This window comes from Halichoerus grypus, chromosome 3 (genome assembly GCF_964656455.1).
Source record: "Halichoerus grypus chromosome 3, mHalGry1.hap1.1, whole genome shotgun sequence".
NCBI lineage: Eukaryota > Metazoa > Chordata > Mammalia > Carnivora > Phocidae > Halichoerus > Halichoerus grypus.
Genome location: NC_135714.1, coordinates 109,284,772 through 109,304,415, shown reverse-complemented (window position 1 = coordinate 109,304,415; position 19,644 = coordinate 109,284,772). Strand labels below are relative to the sequence as shown.

The following is a 19,644-nucleotide window of genomic DNA, read 5'->3' as shown; positions in this document are numbered from 1 at the left end:
TAAAAAAATGAATAAGAAAGAGTAGGAAGAAATAATAGCTAAAATTCTCTCAGAAAACCTTCAAATTATTGGTCCACAAATTTCAGTTAACCCTAAATGGAATGGATTCAAAGAAAAGCAGTCTGAGACACATCATAATAAAATTGCTGAAAATCAGTGGTAAACTGGAAATCCTGAAAACAGCCAGACAGGGGAAAAAAAGACACTTTATATACAGGGGAACAATACAAATAATGGTTGACTTCTAATTAGAAACTGTTTAAGGCCTAAAGATAACAGAGTATCATCTTTAAAATGCCAAAAGGAAAAACTTTCAATTCAGATTCTGTATCTAGTAAAGATATCATCCAAAAATCAGTGTCAAATAAGGATATTAAAGACATTATCAGGTAAACAAAAACTGGGATGATCTGTCAGCAGGCCTGCACTACAAGAAATGCTAGAAAGTGCTCTTCACGCTGAAAGAGAAACGATAGCAGACAGAAACATAGTATAGAAAGGAATTAAAAGGATAAATATAAAATACTATTATACTAAGTGAAAGAAGTCAGAGAAATACAAATACCATATAATTTCACTTACAGGTGGAATCTACAAAACAAAACAAATGAATAAACAAACCAAAAGCAGAATCAGACCTACAAATACAGAGAACAAACTACTGCCACAGGGGAAGGATAGGGGAATGGGCAAAATGGGCGAGAGGGACTGGGAGATACAAGAATCCAGTTAAGGAATGAATAAGTCATGGGGATAAAAGGTGCACCCTGTCAATGGTATTGTAATAGTGTTGTAACAGACTATAGCTACACTTGTGGTGAGAATACCATAAGGTATAGACTTGGATCACTATGTTGTACACCTGAAACTAATATAACATTGTGTGCCAACTATACTCAAATTTTTAAAAATTTAGGTAATTTTGTGTTGGTGGAAAAAAAAGACTTGTTTTCTTTTCACAATTTCTTTAAAAGACCGCTGACACCTTTTGTTTTTTAAGACAACTGATACTTTAAAGCAAAATAACATTTTAACATGGGATTTACAATACATGTGAAAGAATATAACAACAATAGATAGCACAAAGGTAATGGAATTATATTTTTGTAATTACATATTTGTAAGCCTAAAAGTATTAAATGTTAGCTGAGAAGTAAAAAGTATAAAGTGGTACAGTAATGGCTCTAAATAAATTTTGAAGTTAAGGAAGCATATTGTTAGCCCTAGAGTTAATCACTAACATAAAAACTACAAAGAGGCATAACTAATATTCAAAAGAGGAAACAAAATATCATAAAATGTTTAACCCAAGAGGATCTAATATTTAAAGGACTCTAATATTTAAAAATTTTAAATCATATATTTTTTTTAAGATTTTATTTATTTATTTGACAGAGAGAGACACAGCGAGAGAGGGAACACAAGCAGGGGGAGTGGGAGAGGGAGAAGCAGACTCCCCGCCGAGCAGGGAGTCCGATGTGGGGCTCGATCCCAGGACCCTGGGATCATGACCTGAGCTGAAGGCAGACGCTTACTGACTGAGCCACCCAGGTGCCCCTAAATCATATTTCTAAATAATCTATGAACAAAAGAAGAAATCACAAGGGAAATTATGAAATATTTCAACTACATGATAACACAGCAGATCAAAATTTGCCAGAAGTTAAACCAAAGCTTAGAGAAATTTACTTTTAAATGACTGTAAAAGGAAGAAAGGTTTACTAGTGAAAAATATGTTTTAACCTTAGGAAGCTAGAAAATAAGAGCAAATTAAATCCAAAGTAAACAAAAATAAGTAATATATAGTAAAAATCAATGATACAGAAACAACACACTAAGAACATAAAACAGTATTTTATCAAACACTTTATATTGTGGTTTTAACATACATGTTCCCAATTAATAATAAGGTTAAGCATTTTTTTCATTTGTCTATTAGTCATGTGGATTTCCTCTTTTCCAAAAACCACATCCCTGGCTTTTGGTGATTTTTAAAAGGGGCTTTCTGTGTTTGCCTATTGAGTCTTAAGAATTCTAACACACTCTGAATAATCATTTGGGGCCATATATATTCTAAAATATATTCTCTCATTTGAAAATTACCTGTTTTCCACATTCTTTAAAAAACATACTTTTTTGTTGTTTTTAAGAGATTTGTTTATAATTTGCAGTTTCAGGTGTACAATATAATGATTCATTATTCACTGCTCATAATGATAAGTGTATTCTTACCCTCCCTTATTTCACCCATCCCCTCACCCACTTCCCCTCTGACAACCACAAGTTTTTTCTCTATTTTAAGAGTCTGTTTTTCAGTTTCTCTTGTTTGTTCATTTATCTTGTTTCATATATGTATAAATTCCACGAGTGAAAAGCATATGGTATTTGTCTTTCCCTGAGTGACTTACTGCACTTGGCATTATACCCTCTAGGTCCATCCATGTTGTTGCAAATGGCAAGAGCTCATTCTTTTTTATGGCTAGGTAATATTTCACTAATTATATATACATATATATATATATATATGGAATAAAATATATATAACACTTGTTCATTCATCAATCAATGCACATTTGGGCTGCTTTCATATCATGGCTATGGTAAATAATGCTGCAATAAACATATGGGTACATAGATCTTTCTGAATTAGTGTTTTTGTTTTCTTTGGGTAAATACCCAGTAGAAGAATTATTGGATCATATGGTAATTCTACTTTAAATTTTTTAAGGAACCTCCATACTATTTTCCATAGTGGCTGCACCAGCTTCCATTCCCACCAACAGTGCACAAGGGTTCCTTTTTTCTACATCCTTGCCAACATTTGCTATTTCTTGTTTTTGATTATAGCCATTCTGACAGGTATAAGGTGATCTCTCATCGTGGCTTTAATTTGCATTTCCTTGATGGTTAGTGATGTTGGGCATCTTTCATGTGTCTGTTGGCCATCTGTACGCCTATTCAAGCCCTCTGCCCATCTCTGGATTATTTGCTTTTTGGTGTTGAATACTGTAAGTTTTCTATGTATTTTAAATATTAGCCCCTTATTGGATACATCATTTGCAAATATTTTCTCCCATTCAGTAGGTTGCCTTGTTTTTTTGATGGTTTCCTTTGCTGTGCAAAAACCTTTTATTTTGGTGTAGTCCCAATAGTTTCATTTTGCTTTTGTTTCTCTTGTCTGAGAAGACATATCTAGAAAGAGATTGCCATGGCTGATGTCAAAAGATATTACTGCTGGGGCACCTAGGTGGCTCAGTCGGTTAAGCGTCTCCCTTTGGCTCAGGTCATGATCCTAGGGTCCCAGGATCAAGCCCTGCATTGGGCTCCCTGCTCAGCAGGGAGCCTGCTTCTCCTCCCTCTGCCTGCCTGTCTGCCTGCTTGTGATCTCTGTCAAATAAATAAATAAAATCTTAAAAAAAAAAAAAGGTATTACTGCTTCTGTTTTAGGAGTTCTATGGTTTCAAGTCTTACATTTAAGGTCCTTAATCGATCTTGAGTTTACTTTTGTATATTATGTAAAATGGTGGTCCAATTTCATTCTTTTGCACCTAACTGTTCAGTTTTCCTAGCACCTTTAGCTGAAGAGGTTGTCTTTTCCCCATTATATATTCTTGCTTCCTTGGTTATATATTGACCATATATGTGTGGGTTTATTTCTACGCGCTCTATTCTGCTCCATTAATCTATTTTCTGCCAGTACCATACTGTTTTGATTATTATAGTTTTGTTACATACCTTAAAATTTATGATTGTGATACCTCCAGCTTTGTTCTTCTTTCTTAAGACGCTTTGCAATTTGGAGTCTTTTGTGGTTCCATACGTATTTTAGGATTATTTGTTCTAGTTCTGTGGAAAATGTTGGTGTTTTTATAAAGATTACATTTCTTTGTAGTAGTATATTTCATTTGTATTGTATAGATATTTTGACAATACTGGTTCTTCTAATCCATGAGCACAGTATACCTTTCCATATGTGTCATCTTCAATTTGTTTCAACAATGTTTAATAGTTTTAAGATACAGGTCTTTCACCTGCTAGGTTAAGTTTATTCTTAGGTATTTATTCTTTTTGGTCTAATTGTAAATGGGATTATTTTCTTAATTTCTCTTTCTGCTACTTCATTATTAGTGTAAAGGGACTCAACAGATTTCTGTATATTAATTTTGTATTCTGTGACTTTACTGAATTCATTTATCAGTAGTTTTCATCAGTCATTTCTAGTAGTTTTTTGGTGGATTCTTTAGGGCTTTCTATATATATTATCGTATATATATTCAATCTGCCAATAATGAAAGTTTTACTTCTTTACCAATTTGCAAGCCTTTTTTTTTTTTTTCCTGAGTGACTGCTGTGGCTATGACTTCCAGTACTATGCTGAATAAAAATGGTGTTAGACCATCCTTGTCTTTTTCCTGACCTAGCTAAAAGTTAATGAATTTCATTCATCTTCTTAAAGAACCACTCCTGGTTTCATTAATCTGTTTTATTTTTTTAGTCTCTATTTCTGCTCTGATCTTTATTATTTCTTTCCTTCTACTTCTTTTTCAACCTCCCGTAGGTGTAAAATCAAGTTGGTTGAGATATTTTTTGCTTCTTGTGGTAGGCCTGTATTGCTACAATCTTCCCTCTTAGAACAGCTTTTACTAAGTATCCCAAAGTTTTTGGACCATTGTGTTTTCATTCTCATTTGTCTCTATGTATTTTTTTATTTCCTCTTTGATTTCTTGGTTGACTCATTCATTGTTTAGTAGCATGTTATTTAGCCTCCATGTATTTGTGTTCTTTCCAAGATTTTTTTTTTTAAGATTTATTTATTTAATTGACAGAGAGAGAGAGACAGCAAGAGAAGGAACACAAGCAGGGGCAGAGGGAGAGGGAGAAGCAGATTCCCCGTTGAGCAGGGAGCCTGATGCAGGGCTTGATCCCAGGACCCTGGGATCATGACCCAAGCCGAAGGCAGTCGCTTAACCAACTGAGCCACCCAGGCGCCCCTCCAAGATATTTTTTATTTGAGAGAGATCATGTGAGAGTACAAGCAGGGGGAAGGCCAAGGGAGGGAGAGGGAGAAGCAAGCTCCCTCCTAAGCATGGAGCCCGACAACATGGGCCTCAATCCCAGGACTCTGAGATCAGGACCTGAGTCAAAAGCAGATGCTTAACCAACTGAGCCACCCAGGCACCCCTCAAGGTTTTTCTTGTGGTTGATACCCAGTTTCATACTGTTTGATTGGAAATGATGGTTTCAAATTTTTAAATTTTATTGAGACTTGTTTGGTTGACCTAATATATCTATTCTGGATAATGTTCCACGTGCACTTAAGAATGTGTATTCTAGAGGCACCTTGGTGGCTCAGTTGGTTAAACGCCCAATTCGACTTTGGCTCAGGTCATGATCTCAGGTTATGGGATTGAGCCCCACATCGAGCTCCATGCTCAGCACAGAATGCTTGGGATTCTCTCTCTCCCTCTCCCCTTCCCCCCACTGGCTCATGCAGGTGCTCTCAATAGATAAAATCTTGGAAAAATAATGTGTGTTTTGTTGTTTTTTGGATGGAACATTGTATCTATTAGGTCCATTTGGTCCACATGTCATTCAAAGCCACCATTTCCTTGATTTTCTGTCTGAAAGAAATATCCATTGATGTAAATGGGGGTTAAAGTCCCCTACTATTATTGTGTTACTGTCAATTTCTTCCTTTGCTTCTGTTAGTAATTGCTTTATGTATTTAGGTGCTTCCATGTTGGATGCATAAATATTTACAATCGTTTTATCATCTTGTTGGATTGTTCCCTCCATTATGTAGTGTCCTTCTTTGTCTCATTAGTCTTTGTTTTCAAGCCTATTTTGCCCAACAATATATATTGCTACCCCAGCTTTCTTTTCACTTTCATTTGCATGATAAATGTTTTACTATCCCTTCACTTTCACTCAGCACATCTTTAGATCTGAAGTAAGTCTCCAAAGTCATGTATAGATAGGTCTTCTTTTTGTAAACTAGTCTGTTATCCTATATCTTCTGATTGGAGCATTTAGTCCATTTATATTTAAATAACTGATAAGTATGTATTTATTGCCATTTTGTTACTTGTTTTACGGTTGTTTTGGTAGTTTTTCTGTGTACCTTTCTTCTCTTGTTCTCATCCTTGTGGTCTGACAGCTTTCTTTAGGGCTTTGCTTGGATTCTTTTCTCTTTATTTTTTCTGTATCTGTTACAGGTTTTTGTGGTTTGTGGTTACTTTAGATTCATATATAACATCTTATGCATATTGCAGTTTATATTAAACTAATGGTCACTTAAGTTTGAACTCATTCTAAAAGCATTAAATTTTTAATCCCCTCACTCATATTTTATGTATATGATGTCATTCTTTACATCCTTTTATTTCATGCATCCCTTGACTGATTTTTGTAGATATAATGGGATTTACTGCTTTGTGCTTTAACCTCCATACTGGTTACACTGAAATAAAAATCAATACACTAAAGGGAATCAGTGACAGATTAGAAGAGGCAGAAGAACGAATCAGCAATCTGGAAGACAGGGTAATGAAAAGCAAATAAGCTGAACAGGGAAAAGGAAAAACTATAAAAAATGAGAAGAGATTAAGGGAACTCAGTAACATCATCAAGCGTAATAACATTTTCATTATGGGAATCCCAGAAAAATCAAAAAGAAGGGTCAGAAAACTTATTTAACGAAATAATAGCTGAAAACTTCCCTAATCTGGAAAAAGAGAAATCCAGATCCAGAAAACAGAGAGAGCACCCAACAAAATTAACCCAAAGAGGTTTATACTAAGACACAATAAGCAAAATGGCATAAAAGTAGCGATAAAGAGAGAATTTTAAAAGGAGTAAAAGAAAACAAGTTATATACAATGGAAACCCTGTAAGGTTATCAGCTGATTTTTCAGTAGAAACTTTGCAGGCCAGTAGAGAGTGTCATGATATACTCAAAGTACTGAAAGGAAAAAACTCTGCAACCAAGAACACTCTACCCAGCAAAGTTATGATTCAGAATAGAAGAACAGAGAGAGTTTCCCAAACAAAAGTTAAAGGAGTTCATTATCACTAAACAAGCATAAAGTTAATTCTTTGAGTGGAAAGAAAAGGCCATAATCAGGAGTAAGAAAATCATGACATGAAAAAATTTCACAACTAAATGCAAACATACAAAATTAATCACTTATGAATATACTTATTTTTAATGATATAAAATGCATCAGTAACTTTGTATATTTATGGAAAAAAGCCTTCCTTCACCTTCCCCCACAAGTGGTTCAGATATTTTCTTAGAAAAGGTTTATTGTTTTGTCTTTCACATTTAGGTTTCTAATCCACTTAAAAGTAATGTAAATGTAGTTTGAGGCAGGGTTCAAATTTCACTTTTTCCCCCATAAAAGTATCTTACTGACTCATTATTAAGTAGTGCATTCTTTCCCCATTGCTCTGTAATATAACCACCTGTGTCATACATCCTGTGTCTACATATAAGTAAAATATTCCTGGTTCTCTATTCTCTCAAATTATCTATATATGCATTACCAACATTTCATTATTTTAATTATTATAGCTTTATTAAAAATCTTAATATCTGGTAGGACAAGTCAACTTTGCACTTTTAAAAGTGACTTTGTGGGCCCCTGGGTGCCTCAGTTGTTAAGTGTCTGCCTTCAGCTCAGCTCATGATCCCAGGGTCCTGGGATCGAGCCCCACATCGGGCTCCCTGCTCAGCGGGAAACCTGCTTCTCCCTCTCCCAGTCCCCCTGCTTGTGTTCCTTCTCTCGCCGTGTCTCTCTCTGTCAAATAAATAAATAAAATCTTAAAAAGAAAAAAAGTGTCTTTTGCTATTTTTTTTTTTTACAGAGGGAAGGGGAGAGAGAGAGAGAGTAGGCAGGAGAGGGGGACACAGGGAGAGAGACAATCCCAAGCAGGCTCCACGCCCAGCACTGAGCATGATGTGGGTGGGGCTCAATCCCACAAACCTGAGATCATGACCCCATCCAAAATCAAGAGTCAGACACCTAACAGACTGAGCCACCCAGGCGACCTAAAAGTGTCTTTGCTACTTTTAACATTTTGCACTTGCATATAAATTTTGGAATCAGCTCCTAATAGGAAGGGAGTAAAGGAAAGAATGAGGGGAAAAACTTGGGGGACTGCAATGAATATATATATCAAGATGTTGAGGACCATTTCTACAATGTTAATTCTTGCAGTCTGTGAAGATAGCATCTCTATTTACAGCTCTTAACATCTTTTTAATAAAGTTTGTAATGCTCTCCACAAAAATCTTGCACATTTTTTGTTACAATTATCCTAGTTACTTCTTACTTCTTTAAGATTTTTATTCATTTGAGAGAGAGACAGACAGAGCACAATCAGGGGGAGGGGCAGAGGGAGAGGGAGAAGCAGACTCCCTGCTGAGCTGGGAGCCTGATGCTAGGCCCGGTCCCAGGACCTAAAGATCGTGACCTGAACCAAAGGCAGACACTCAACCGTCTGAGCCACCCAGGCACCCCTGCTTCTTACTTCTTGCTGCTATTATAAACAGCTTTTTTTTTTAATTTTCATTTTTCTGGTTGCTAGAAAAAATGCAAAGACATTTATATATTGATCTTTATATCTAGGAATCTTGCTGCAGACTAATAATTCTAGTAATCTTTAAATTTCTAGGATTTCTAAAATAGCTATTAAAATCTTTAAAAAAATAAAATAAAATAGCTATTAACTTCATCCTATTCTTTAAATGAATGCTTTAAATTTTTTACCATTATGTATAATGTTAAGTGCAGGTTCCTGTGCAGATATTTTTATTTGGGTTATAGAAACTTACATCTATTTTGCAAATTCTTTTTTCTAAATCCTAAATACATATAAGCTTATCAAATGCTACTGCTACATCTATTAAGTTTATATTTTTTCTCTTATAACCTCTAAATGTGGCAAACTGGTATCCTAATGCTAAATTAGCCTGATTCTGAAATAAATTCAATTTATTAAACTTATATTCCATGAGTTCTAGAAAATTCTTAGCCCTATATCTTCATATATTGCCTCAGCCCCCCCTTTCTCCCTGCTCTTTCTGGAACTATAGTTAGATCTGTACATTGGATTTTCTAACTCCAATTCCTGAATGTCTTTCATAATTTCCCTCTCACACTGTTTTATTGTGGGTAATTTCTGCCAACCTCTCTTCCAACTTACTAATTCTCAGTGTCTTGTCAGCTTTGTCTCACCTGCTATTAAATCCAACTATGAATTCTTAATTTTACATGAATATTCACTTATAGGAATTCCATTCATTTTTTCAAATCTGCTTTTTTTTCCCATTCTCATATTTTGAACTTCATCATTTATTAATTGAACTATGTAAAACATTTATTTTATATACTATGGCTGCTACTCTGTGACTGGGTAATTCCAACATTCAAAGTATCTGTGAGTTTCTTTCTGCTGTCATTTCAGCTGTAGAATGCACTTGGTATCTTATTTCCTTCAGTGTTTAATAATTTTTTTCTCAGAGCTACTTATTTTCTTCAGAAAATATTTTATCGAAATTATTTTGAGGCTTGGAATGAAGTCAGTCTGGGAAGCAAACTACAACTAACGGGCCAAAATATTTGGTAAAGTCAAAAATATTTACTATCCAGCCTGATACAGAAGAGTCTGCCATCCTCAGTTCCTCCAAAGATGATATGGGTTTGCTTATGCCAGGCACCTGTGATTATTAACAGCCCAGAATTACTTTATATTGTCAGTTTTAACTTTTTTCAGACTAATAAAATATATTATGAATTTCAACTGAATATCCATAAATGACTACCAGCACATAGTTACTTCTCAGGGCACTTTCCACCTGCCTCCATTCAGAACCAAGACCCAGGTATACAATTTTTCTTAGTTTCTTTGTGACTCAAATGAATGGTGAGTTCATTTCTAGTTCACTGTCACGTTGAAGATATAGCCTCGTCTCCTATTTTACTTCCTCACTTGGGTGGATCCTAGGGTTTATCTCCTGTACCATGTTCATAAGGCTATGAATTTCAAAATGAAGTTCACCTTATTTAGTACATGTCTTCAGAGTAAACACCTGTTCTTGAACTCAGTTTCTTTCTCTAGATTCTCACTTTAATCTGTGGAATTAGTGAGTATACCTTATTTTTTGTAGATTTTTTCAATAATTTTATCTAGGATTTTTACTTATTCTCCACAGAAGGGTCATCTGGGAACTTACCCTTACATATAATCATATACAGAACACTTGAATCAACCTCCTTCACTTGTATTTTGCTATACCAGAGGTTTATATAAGGTGCTGTGGAAAGAGCAGGAAGTGGAAACCAGGAAAGGATGCTCAAAGAAGCTGATGTCCAATCAAGTCTGAAATATGAATAGGAGTTTGTCTAACAAAGATGATAGGCAAGAGCATTTGAAGACTTTGAAGAAATATATGGAAAAGCTCAGAGATAAGAAGAGTATCTTTGGGAAACTAAGTATTTCAATGTACAAAGAGAGGAGCAATAAGGGTGGAAAAGTGGAAAGAGAGATATGGAAGAATTCATGAAATATGAGAGTACAAATGAGGCTTACTGACTTATATGAGGCAAGAGGGCTATACCCATGACAATGTTCAGGGATCATAGAGCCAATTATCAAGATAAGAATCATAGAGCAATGTAGAGTTTTTTGTTTTGTTTAGAGAGGAAAAGGAGCTGGGGGTGGGTGGGGGGTTGAATGATGAAATAATAAATTCAGTTTGGGGCATGTTGATTTTTAAAGGCCTCTAGGACAAATATGATGAAATGTCCCAGGAAACACCTAGATACATTGTACCTGAAATTTAGGATCAAAATCTAGTCTAGACATAAAAGAGTTGGGATTAAAAACAACAGCTACAAATGAAGCCCTGAGTAGAAAGACGGCCTAGGGAGAATAGTTGAGTCTTAAGTCATAAGCCTAGGAATCGCCGGCATTTAAGAAAAAAGAGAAGATAAGCATGTAAATCGAACTGAAAAAGAGTGGCTTTAGAAGTAGGAGGAAAAGCAAAAAAAAAAAAAAAAAAAAATTGACTAATGGGAAAGCCAAATAAATGTTCAAGATCAATTAAGATCTAGATAGTCTTTTATCCATCGGTTTTAGAAATAAGTCAGTAATAATCTCAGTACTATCCTCCATTTTCCTCTGTCTGGTCTCTTTGGTCTAAAGCCTCTACAGTAAAACTTCCTCCAAAAGAAGTAGCCTCTAGTCTCCCACTGCTCACTAGGAATCTTTGATTTTTCTAAGAACCCTAGTCTCTCATTCTACAAAAATGACTTTTTATCTTCATCACTCTCGACACTTTCACCAGCCCCATAACCTTGACCCAGTTCACTGAGAAAGGTTAAATCATGAGAAGGAACTCACTCCCTCATATTTCCACCACCAAATCTACAAGCTCTCCCACACCCATGTTCTACTTCTCTCCAGATAAAGACAGGATCACTTTGAAGGCCAATACACTTCTGTATAAATGCTTCTCAACTAGAGGTGATTTTGCCTACAACTCCCCTAAAGGTACTTTTTTTTTTTAACTGTGGGGGTAGGGTGCTACTGGCATCTGAAGGGTAGAGGTCAGGGATAATGCTAACCATCCATCCAATGTTGCAAGACAGCCCCCACAAAGAATTACCTGATTCAAAACGTCAGTAGTACGGAGGCTGACAAACCCTGCTCCACATGTTCTGAATCCCTTCCTGTCTCTGAGAACTTAGCCCCATTTTTCTACTCCCTTCTGTATTTTCAACTCTCCCTTTCTACTCGACCATTCCCGTCACCATGTGAATGTTCCAGTATTTTCCATTCTTTAAAAATATACAAACACACACACACACACACACACACACCACATTCTCTGACTGCTTATGTCCCTTTAGGTACTATTTCTCCAATACTTTATACCAAAGTTCAATACTTGTATTATTCAATATAATATTTAATACTCACATACATTTGAATGTATTATACTCATATTTCCACTAGTCATTTCTTCAGACTTTTCCCCCAACTGTTCCACTGAGGTAACTCAGCAAGTTTCTTCTTTCCTGTTTATGAAGAGGCTCATAACTAAATTCAATGGTCAATTATGGTACTTATCTATTGCAAAGATTTTCTGGTCTAATTATCTCCATCCACCCACCCTACTCCCAATGACACCATCATTATAAATTACTAAGAGATTGTACTTTCAGTAGTCAGTCATGTTCACTACTACATTCCCAGTTCCCAGCACCATCAGGCACTCAAATATATGTTAATGACTGAATCCCTGGCAAAGAGTTAATTTCTTATGAAGCTACCATATTTGAAGTATGTATGTCAAGATAAGACACTAACATATGCAAGGGATTATGGCTGGAATTTCAACAATGGGGCAAAACCTGAAATCAGGTCTCCTGATTCAGCTGTCTCTCCAGCAGGAAGTCAATTCAAAACATTTTTCAAAAAAATTTCAAGATTTTATTTTTAAGTAATCTCTACACCCAGCATGGGGCTCAAACTCACAACCCCGAGAGCATCACATGCTCTACCAACAGAGCCAGCCAGGCACCCCTCAAAACATTTCTAAAGTGAGTGACTACACTTGATTTGGGGCCTCATGTTGTACATGAGAGTAAAGTGATCTGAGAATCTTTCAGACTAAGGTATTAGAAGGAACAATTAAGAATTTCACATTTTAGGGCACTTGGGTGGCTCAGTCTCTTAAGAGTCTGCCTTTGGCTCAGGTCATGATCTCAGGGTCCTGCCATAGAGTCCCACATCCGCTCCTTGCTCAGCAGGGAGCCTGCATCTCCCTCTCCCTGCCACTCCCCCTGCTTGTACTCTCTAATAAATAAAATCTCAAAAAAAAAAAAAAAAAAAAGGAATTTTACATTTTAAAATACACAAAAGGATTAATCATGGAAATGTCTAACATTGTGGCACCCAGGAAGAACTCCACAGACTTTACTTTGATGTCACAATTTCTACGTAAAGCCTGAAGCTTCTGCATTCTTTAAACTCCTGGTCTGTCCTGCACTGGTATCATTAATTATTACTGGTCCCACACAACTATAATATGGCCTTTGTTCTTTCTCCCACATGCCCAGTCTTTACGGTTTCCAAGTCTCTAAACCCTATGAGGTAGAAAAGAATGACCCCCATCTGAGATTCATAGAAGTTTTTAGTCCAAAACTGTACTCAGTGAACTTGCACACAAGTTGATTCTTGGTCAGGAACAGGCCTCAGTTTTGCCAGAAAGGTTCTCAACTTGGTGTTCTTCACTAGTGAGAAAAGGAACAGCTCAACTGGTGGTGAGGGAAAATTTAGATGACTCTCTTCTTGCCAAGTCAATATGATGCCCATATGATGTCTGCCAGGTGATGATGTGGTATCTCTTGGTGATTTGTACACCATTTCCAGCTATATACCAAAGACTTCACCACAGTTGAAGTTCCTCTCACTACCTGCAACAAATACAGACAAGGGCCTACTTGCATTTGTAAGGGGAATGTGGCAAGTAGTCAGCAAAATCAAGAGCAGCCACTGGGTATCCACAATTCCAGAACATTATCTGGGTCAAGGTAGAAGAGAGAGCCCCCACTCAGTATACTCTCAACAATGTCTCTGCAATGGTCTCGGTCATTCAGCAACTGGAAATGTTTTCTTATACAACACAAAGCCAGTAACTCCAAGACCACCTCTGGAAATTGACACTTAGACCACCAGTGATTAACTTCACATAATACTCCAGGAAGTACTGGACAAAGCTGGCATACTGTACAACAGCAAATGTTATGAGCCTAAAGATGAGATAAGCAGGCTGACCGATGTGATACACAAGCTTTCAATTTGAAGGTTCTTCTTGAAATGCTGGAAACAAAGGTATGAATATATATATTTAGGTTTCTACATAAACAACTGGGACAGAGAGTATAATGATTGAGGAACTGGTTGTAATGGTTTCTCTCCCTTGTTCTGCAGATTCAAACTAAAGATTTCTAATTAGGGGGCAGTATCATGAGAGATAGTAGACTGGGCAGTCCCTGAACTTCATGTGCCCAGAGGCAAGCGAGCACTATGAGTAAACAGACACAGAGGCCCACCAGCACATCTCTGAGATGGAAGGCCTATCTGTATCTCTTCTATTAATAGTGCCTTCAACACTGTCCAAGTTTCCACCACCACCCCAAGCAGACCACTGGGTAAGAATAGTTAGATGCAAAAAAAACAAAGACAGGCTCAACCTACCTTGAGTTTTAGCCCAAGGAGCAACAACCCTGCAGCTCCAAGAAGTGAATTAGTCACCTTTGGCTTGCCTCTTATTGTCCCACACATCCCAATTCATGCTAGCCTGGTTTTAAGTATTATTAGGAAATATGCCATACAGAAGAATGTATTAAATATACATGTGCAACTTATCCAGAAAAATATTCATATAGCAACTAGAAACACAACACTGTTAGTACATTAGAACCTGTGTATCCTAGTCCCTCACCCCCCAAATCACCAAAATTCTGACCTGAAATTCTGATCAATCATTTCTGGCTTTTCTTTATATGACCTTCTATGTATACACACACTTCTGAAAGATACATGTTTGATTTGACCTGCCCTTGAGCTTTATGGAATCAGACGCTGTATATAACCACTCTTAACTTCTTACACTTAGCTCTTCTCAAGATTCATTCATAAAGGTGTTTATAGCTGTCATTCATTTTCACTACTATATAATTTATACACTGTATACTATACCATAACATGTCCAGTCAGTAGCTGATAGGTATTTTAGTTATTTCCAATCTGTGAATATAATGAACAATTCTGCTATTTTGCCATGTATTGTTCCTGATGAACACTTTTAAGTTCCACTAGAGCAGTGCTGTCCAATATACACATAATGAAAACCACAAATAATTCTAAATTTTCCAGTAGCTACATTAAAAACATTTTTTTAATATTTTATTTAACCAAATATATCATTTCAATATGCAGTAATTATAAAGATCATTGAGATATTTTACATTCTTCTTAACTAAGCCTTCAAAATCCAATACTGTACATTTAAAGCAAATCTCCTTTTGGACTAGTCATTTTGAAAACTCAATAACCGCAGGTGGTTAATGTTGGAACAATGCAACTCAAGAGCATTTTTTTTTTTAAGATTTTATTTATTTATTTGACAGCATAAGCAGGGGGAGTGGCAGGCAGAGGGAGAGGGAGAAGCAGGCTCCCCACTGATCAAAGAGCCAGATGTGGGACTTGCAGGACCCTGGGATCATGACCCGAGCAGAAGGCAGACGTTTAATTGAGCCACCCAGGCACCCCTCAAGAGCATATTCTTAAGTACAGATGGTAAGCATAAGATATGGTTTCACATTTTTTATTCCCACAGATTAATAAAGTTCTTGTTCCAAATATTCCCAAACATTAGTCTGTTTTAATTTTGCTCACATGGGCTTCATGAAATATTTCACTGACATTTTAATTTGCATCTTCTTAATAATGTTAAACACTTTTTCATGATTTCAACCATTTGGGCTTCATCTTTCATGAAATGCTGGTTCATGTCTTATAATCAGTTTCTACTGCATCTTTTATTGATTTGTACATTTTTTTTTTAATTTTCCTGAAGTAATCTCCATGCCCAATGTGGGGCCTGAACTCACTACCTGAGATCAAGAGCCGCATGCTCTATCAACTGAGCCAACCAGGTGCCCCTACGCATTTGTTTTACAATACTTATCACACCATGAATGGAAACTATTTTTTTTTTCGCTTCATGAACTACATATGCACTCTTGATGTTTAATAAAAAATTATTTGTGATAAATTTTTTTATTTTGTCCTTTATGGTTGTGTATTTTGTGTCCACTTAAGAAACCTTTCCCTACTGTGAGATCATGAAAATCTTTTACTATTATCCCTTCACAGCGTTTTGCTTTTGCCTTTCACGGGAATAGTTTCGAATGACACTAGAAGGCAGAAGCCTGTAATTTCACTTTCTTCCCCCACACACAATTTTCCCAGAACCACATATGAAAAATCAGATTTTCTCCTTGATTTGTAATCCTACCTGTCATTCACCAAGTGTGCATATATGCATGCAACCGTTTTGGGACTTCCTATTCCATTTCTACGGTCCGTATCTTTAATTTGCTAAAACGAGTTGCCCTGCTTTTAGGAGTGTGATGAGTTTCTTGTCCCTTACATTTTCATATAAATTTTAGAATCAGCTTATCAAATCCCTTTGAAAAAAATCTGTTGAAATACTTACTGGTATTTAATTGACTTTTGAATTGACTTTGGGAAAATTACCCTCTTTACCACACTGGATCTTTCAAACATGAGCTTGTTATTTCTCTCTCTACTTATGTCTTTACTAACACCTTTAATTATAATAATCTCCTTAAAAGTTTGGTTAAAACTTTTACCTTTTCAAAGGTCTGTCTTCTAAAAGATCTATCCTATGGGAGGCAGAAGGGTCCTTCAAAGATATCCAGATCCCAATCTCTGTAACGTGATTATGTTAAATAAATGCAAAACGGAATTTGCACATGTAATTCAGATTTCTAATAAGTGACCTTAAAATAGGGAGCTTACTTTCAGAAGTGAATCTGATTTGATTAAAGTTTAAAATATTTATACCTAGATAACCTATAATGCTGGATTCTCATATTCTCATGAATTTCTCATTCATGTTCTCTTCAGGTTATCAGTATCAAGGTTACGCTCTTCTCATAAAATACCTGAAGTATTTATTTTTCGCCTACTCATTCAACAAGTATCTGAGTATTTACTATTAGCTCTATTCACTGGAAATACTTGTGCATGGCTGGAATTATTCCAATTTTAGAAAAACATGCTAATAAAGCCAAGTTTTCTCCAAGTTTGAAGATTTATAAAAATGGTTTCTATCAACTTTCTTTTCCAATAAATTTTGGTAAGTTACATATTTTTCTAGAAATTTCTCCCTAGCTAATGTTCAAATTATTGGTCTAAAATTCCTTCTTAAATTTTTCCATAATCAGTAATTACATCCCCATTTTTACTGCAGTGAAAATAAGTACATTTTCCTCTTCTTTTTCTTCATTAATATTAGTCTTTCCACAGAATTAAGTGTTGGTATGATTCTCTTGTGTTAGATCTAATTATTATTTACTTCCATATACTTTTACGGGGATTTATTTTGTTAATTCTTTTTTTTAACTTTTACCTTCTTGGAAGCTATAGCAGATTCTATTACTGTTCAAAGCCTGCATTCCCTAGATTAAGGGATTATGCATATCCACCTTTCACACTTTTTGAGAATATACATTTCCAGCCCCATAAATTTGGCCACCATCATTTGCTTTAGCCAACCGAATGTGAGAAAATTACATAAAGAACACCTAAGCAGCAACTTTAAATACATTTATACACTTTAGCTCAGCCTTTTGTTCATCCCCTATTATTTATGAATGAATAAGCAAGTGCTATATAATGGCTGTTCTTTCAGCATGAATCCCCCCAAAAATAAGTATTTTCCTGATAAGATTCTTGACTTTTATTCATTACAAAATGACTCTTTAGTACTAGTAATGCTTTGTTTTCAAATCTACTTTGTAAATCTATTGTCTGATATCAGTATGTACAAAAGCTTTAGTTACTTTTTATTTGGGAGGTAGGTGGATGTTCTTTTACAAAACTTTTACTTTTAATTGGAATAAAAAACCCGTAACACAAAACTTACCATCCTAACCATCTTTAAGTGTACTGTTCTGTACTGTTAAGTATATTCACTGTTGTGCAACAGAGAGCCAAACATTTTTCATTTAGAAAAACTAAAACTTTACACCAATTAACTCCCCCTTCCTCCCTCTCTGGCAGCAACTGCCAATCTGCTTTGTTTCTATGAATTTGATTTCTTTAGTACCTCATTTATCAGTGGGATCATGGTGTGTCTTTGTGGCTGATCTCACTTAGTATGTCCTCAAAGACCATCCATATTGTATTATGTGACAGATTTCCTTCCTTTTTAAAGGTGGAATAGTATTCCATTAAACATATATACCACATTTTGTTTATCCATTCACCTGATGACGGACATTTGGCCAGCTTTTTGACCATTGTGAATACTACTGCTAAGAACATGACTGTGCAAATATCCTTTCAGTTTTTTGAGGAACGGCCATACTGTTTTCAATAGCAGTTATATCATTTTATGTTCCCATCAACAATGCACAAGGGTTCCAATTTCTCCACATCCTCTACAACAACTGTTATTTTCTGGGTTATACTTTTTATTTTGAAAGTAGCCATCCTAATGGGTGGGAGGTGATACTTCATTGTGAATTTGATTTGCATTTCTCTAATGAACAGTGATGTTGAGCATATTTTCATGTGCTCATTGGACATTTGTAGATCATCTTTGGAGAAAAGTCTATTCAAGTCCTTTGCCCATTTTTTAAACTGAGTTTCTTGTTAAGTTGTTGGATTTCTTTAAACATTCAACAATATTAACCCTATCAGAGGATACGCAAATATTTTCTTCTTTTCTGTAGGTGACTTTTTCATTCTGTTGTAAGTTATTATAATCCCAAACTGTTTTTATTACATGTGCTTTTGGTGTCGTATCCAAGAAATCATTGCCAAATCAAATATGAAGATTCACCCTGTATTTTCTTCTAGTTTGTCTTTAATCTTCAAAATTTTTTTACGTATGAAGTTAAGGGAAGGGTCCAACTTTACTCTTTTGCATGTGGCTAACCAGTTTCCCCAACACCCCTTCTGAGATTGTCTTTTCCCATCTAGTGATCTTGGCACACATATTGAAAATCATTTGATCATACAGTCAACTCAAGGATTTGTTTCTGGACTCTATATTCTACTTCATTTTTTCTAGGTCTGTCTGTATGCTTATACCACACAGTTTGATTATTGTAGTTTTATAATATGTTTTGAAATTAAGAAATGTGATATTTCCAACTGTATTGTTTTTAGAAATTGTTTTTTGGCTCTTCAAGGTCCCTTAAGATTCCATATCAATTTTAGCACTAATTTGCCTAATTCTGTAAAAGATGCCGTTAGGATCGTGGGATTGCACTTAATTATACAGATCACTTTGGATAGCACTGACTTAAAAAAAAAATTTAAGATATAATTCACATATGGTACATCTAACCCAGTATATGATTCAACTGCTTTTTAGTATACATAATTTTGCAATCATCATCACAATCAGTATTATGACATTTTCATCACTCCAAAAAGAAACCCAGTACCCATCAGCAATCACTCTCTACTTCCTCCCAAGGAAATTCCCACCCAACCTAATTAAGCCCCACCCTAAACAATCACCAATCTGTCTTCTGGACATTTCATACCAACAGAATCGTACAAGATGTGGTATTTAGAATAATGTTTTCATGTTGCAGCATGTATCAGTAAATTCATTTCTTTCTATTGTTAAACAATACTTTTATATGGTTATACCACTTTTTATCCACTCATCGTTGGGTTCTTTCCACTTTCATAATGTTGCAATTAACATTTTTGTACAAGTTTGTGTGTGGACATATGTTATTTCCTTTGTGTACATAACTAGGAGTGGAATTCCTGGTCATAAGACAAATCTAACGTTTAACC

The 19,644-nt window shown here is 35.6% G+C and overlaps 1 protein-coding gene across 13 annotated transcripts in view; it reads right to left on the bottom strand.

Moving 5' to 3' along the window:
* LARP1B (La ribonucleoprotein 1B) overlaps window positions 1–19,644 on the bottom strand; it is a 127,800-nt gene that overhangs the window by 51,633 nt on the left and 56,523 nt on the right. Inside the window, exon 12 of one of the 13 annotated variants that reach the window (XM_078069219.1) lies at window positions 9,441–9,721. The exons of 11 other annotated variants lie outside the window; for them this stretch is intronic. In XM_078069219.1, coding sequence (XP_077925345.1) covers window positions 9,584–9,721 — 138 coding nt within the window. In that variant the 3' untranslated portion in view covers window positions 9,441–9,583. Of the gene's footprint in view, window positions 1–9,440; window positions 9,722–12,000; window positions 13,485–19,644 lie in introns of those variants that run through there. One more of the 13 variants, XM_078069220.1, reaches the window with a different exon arrangement.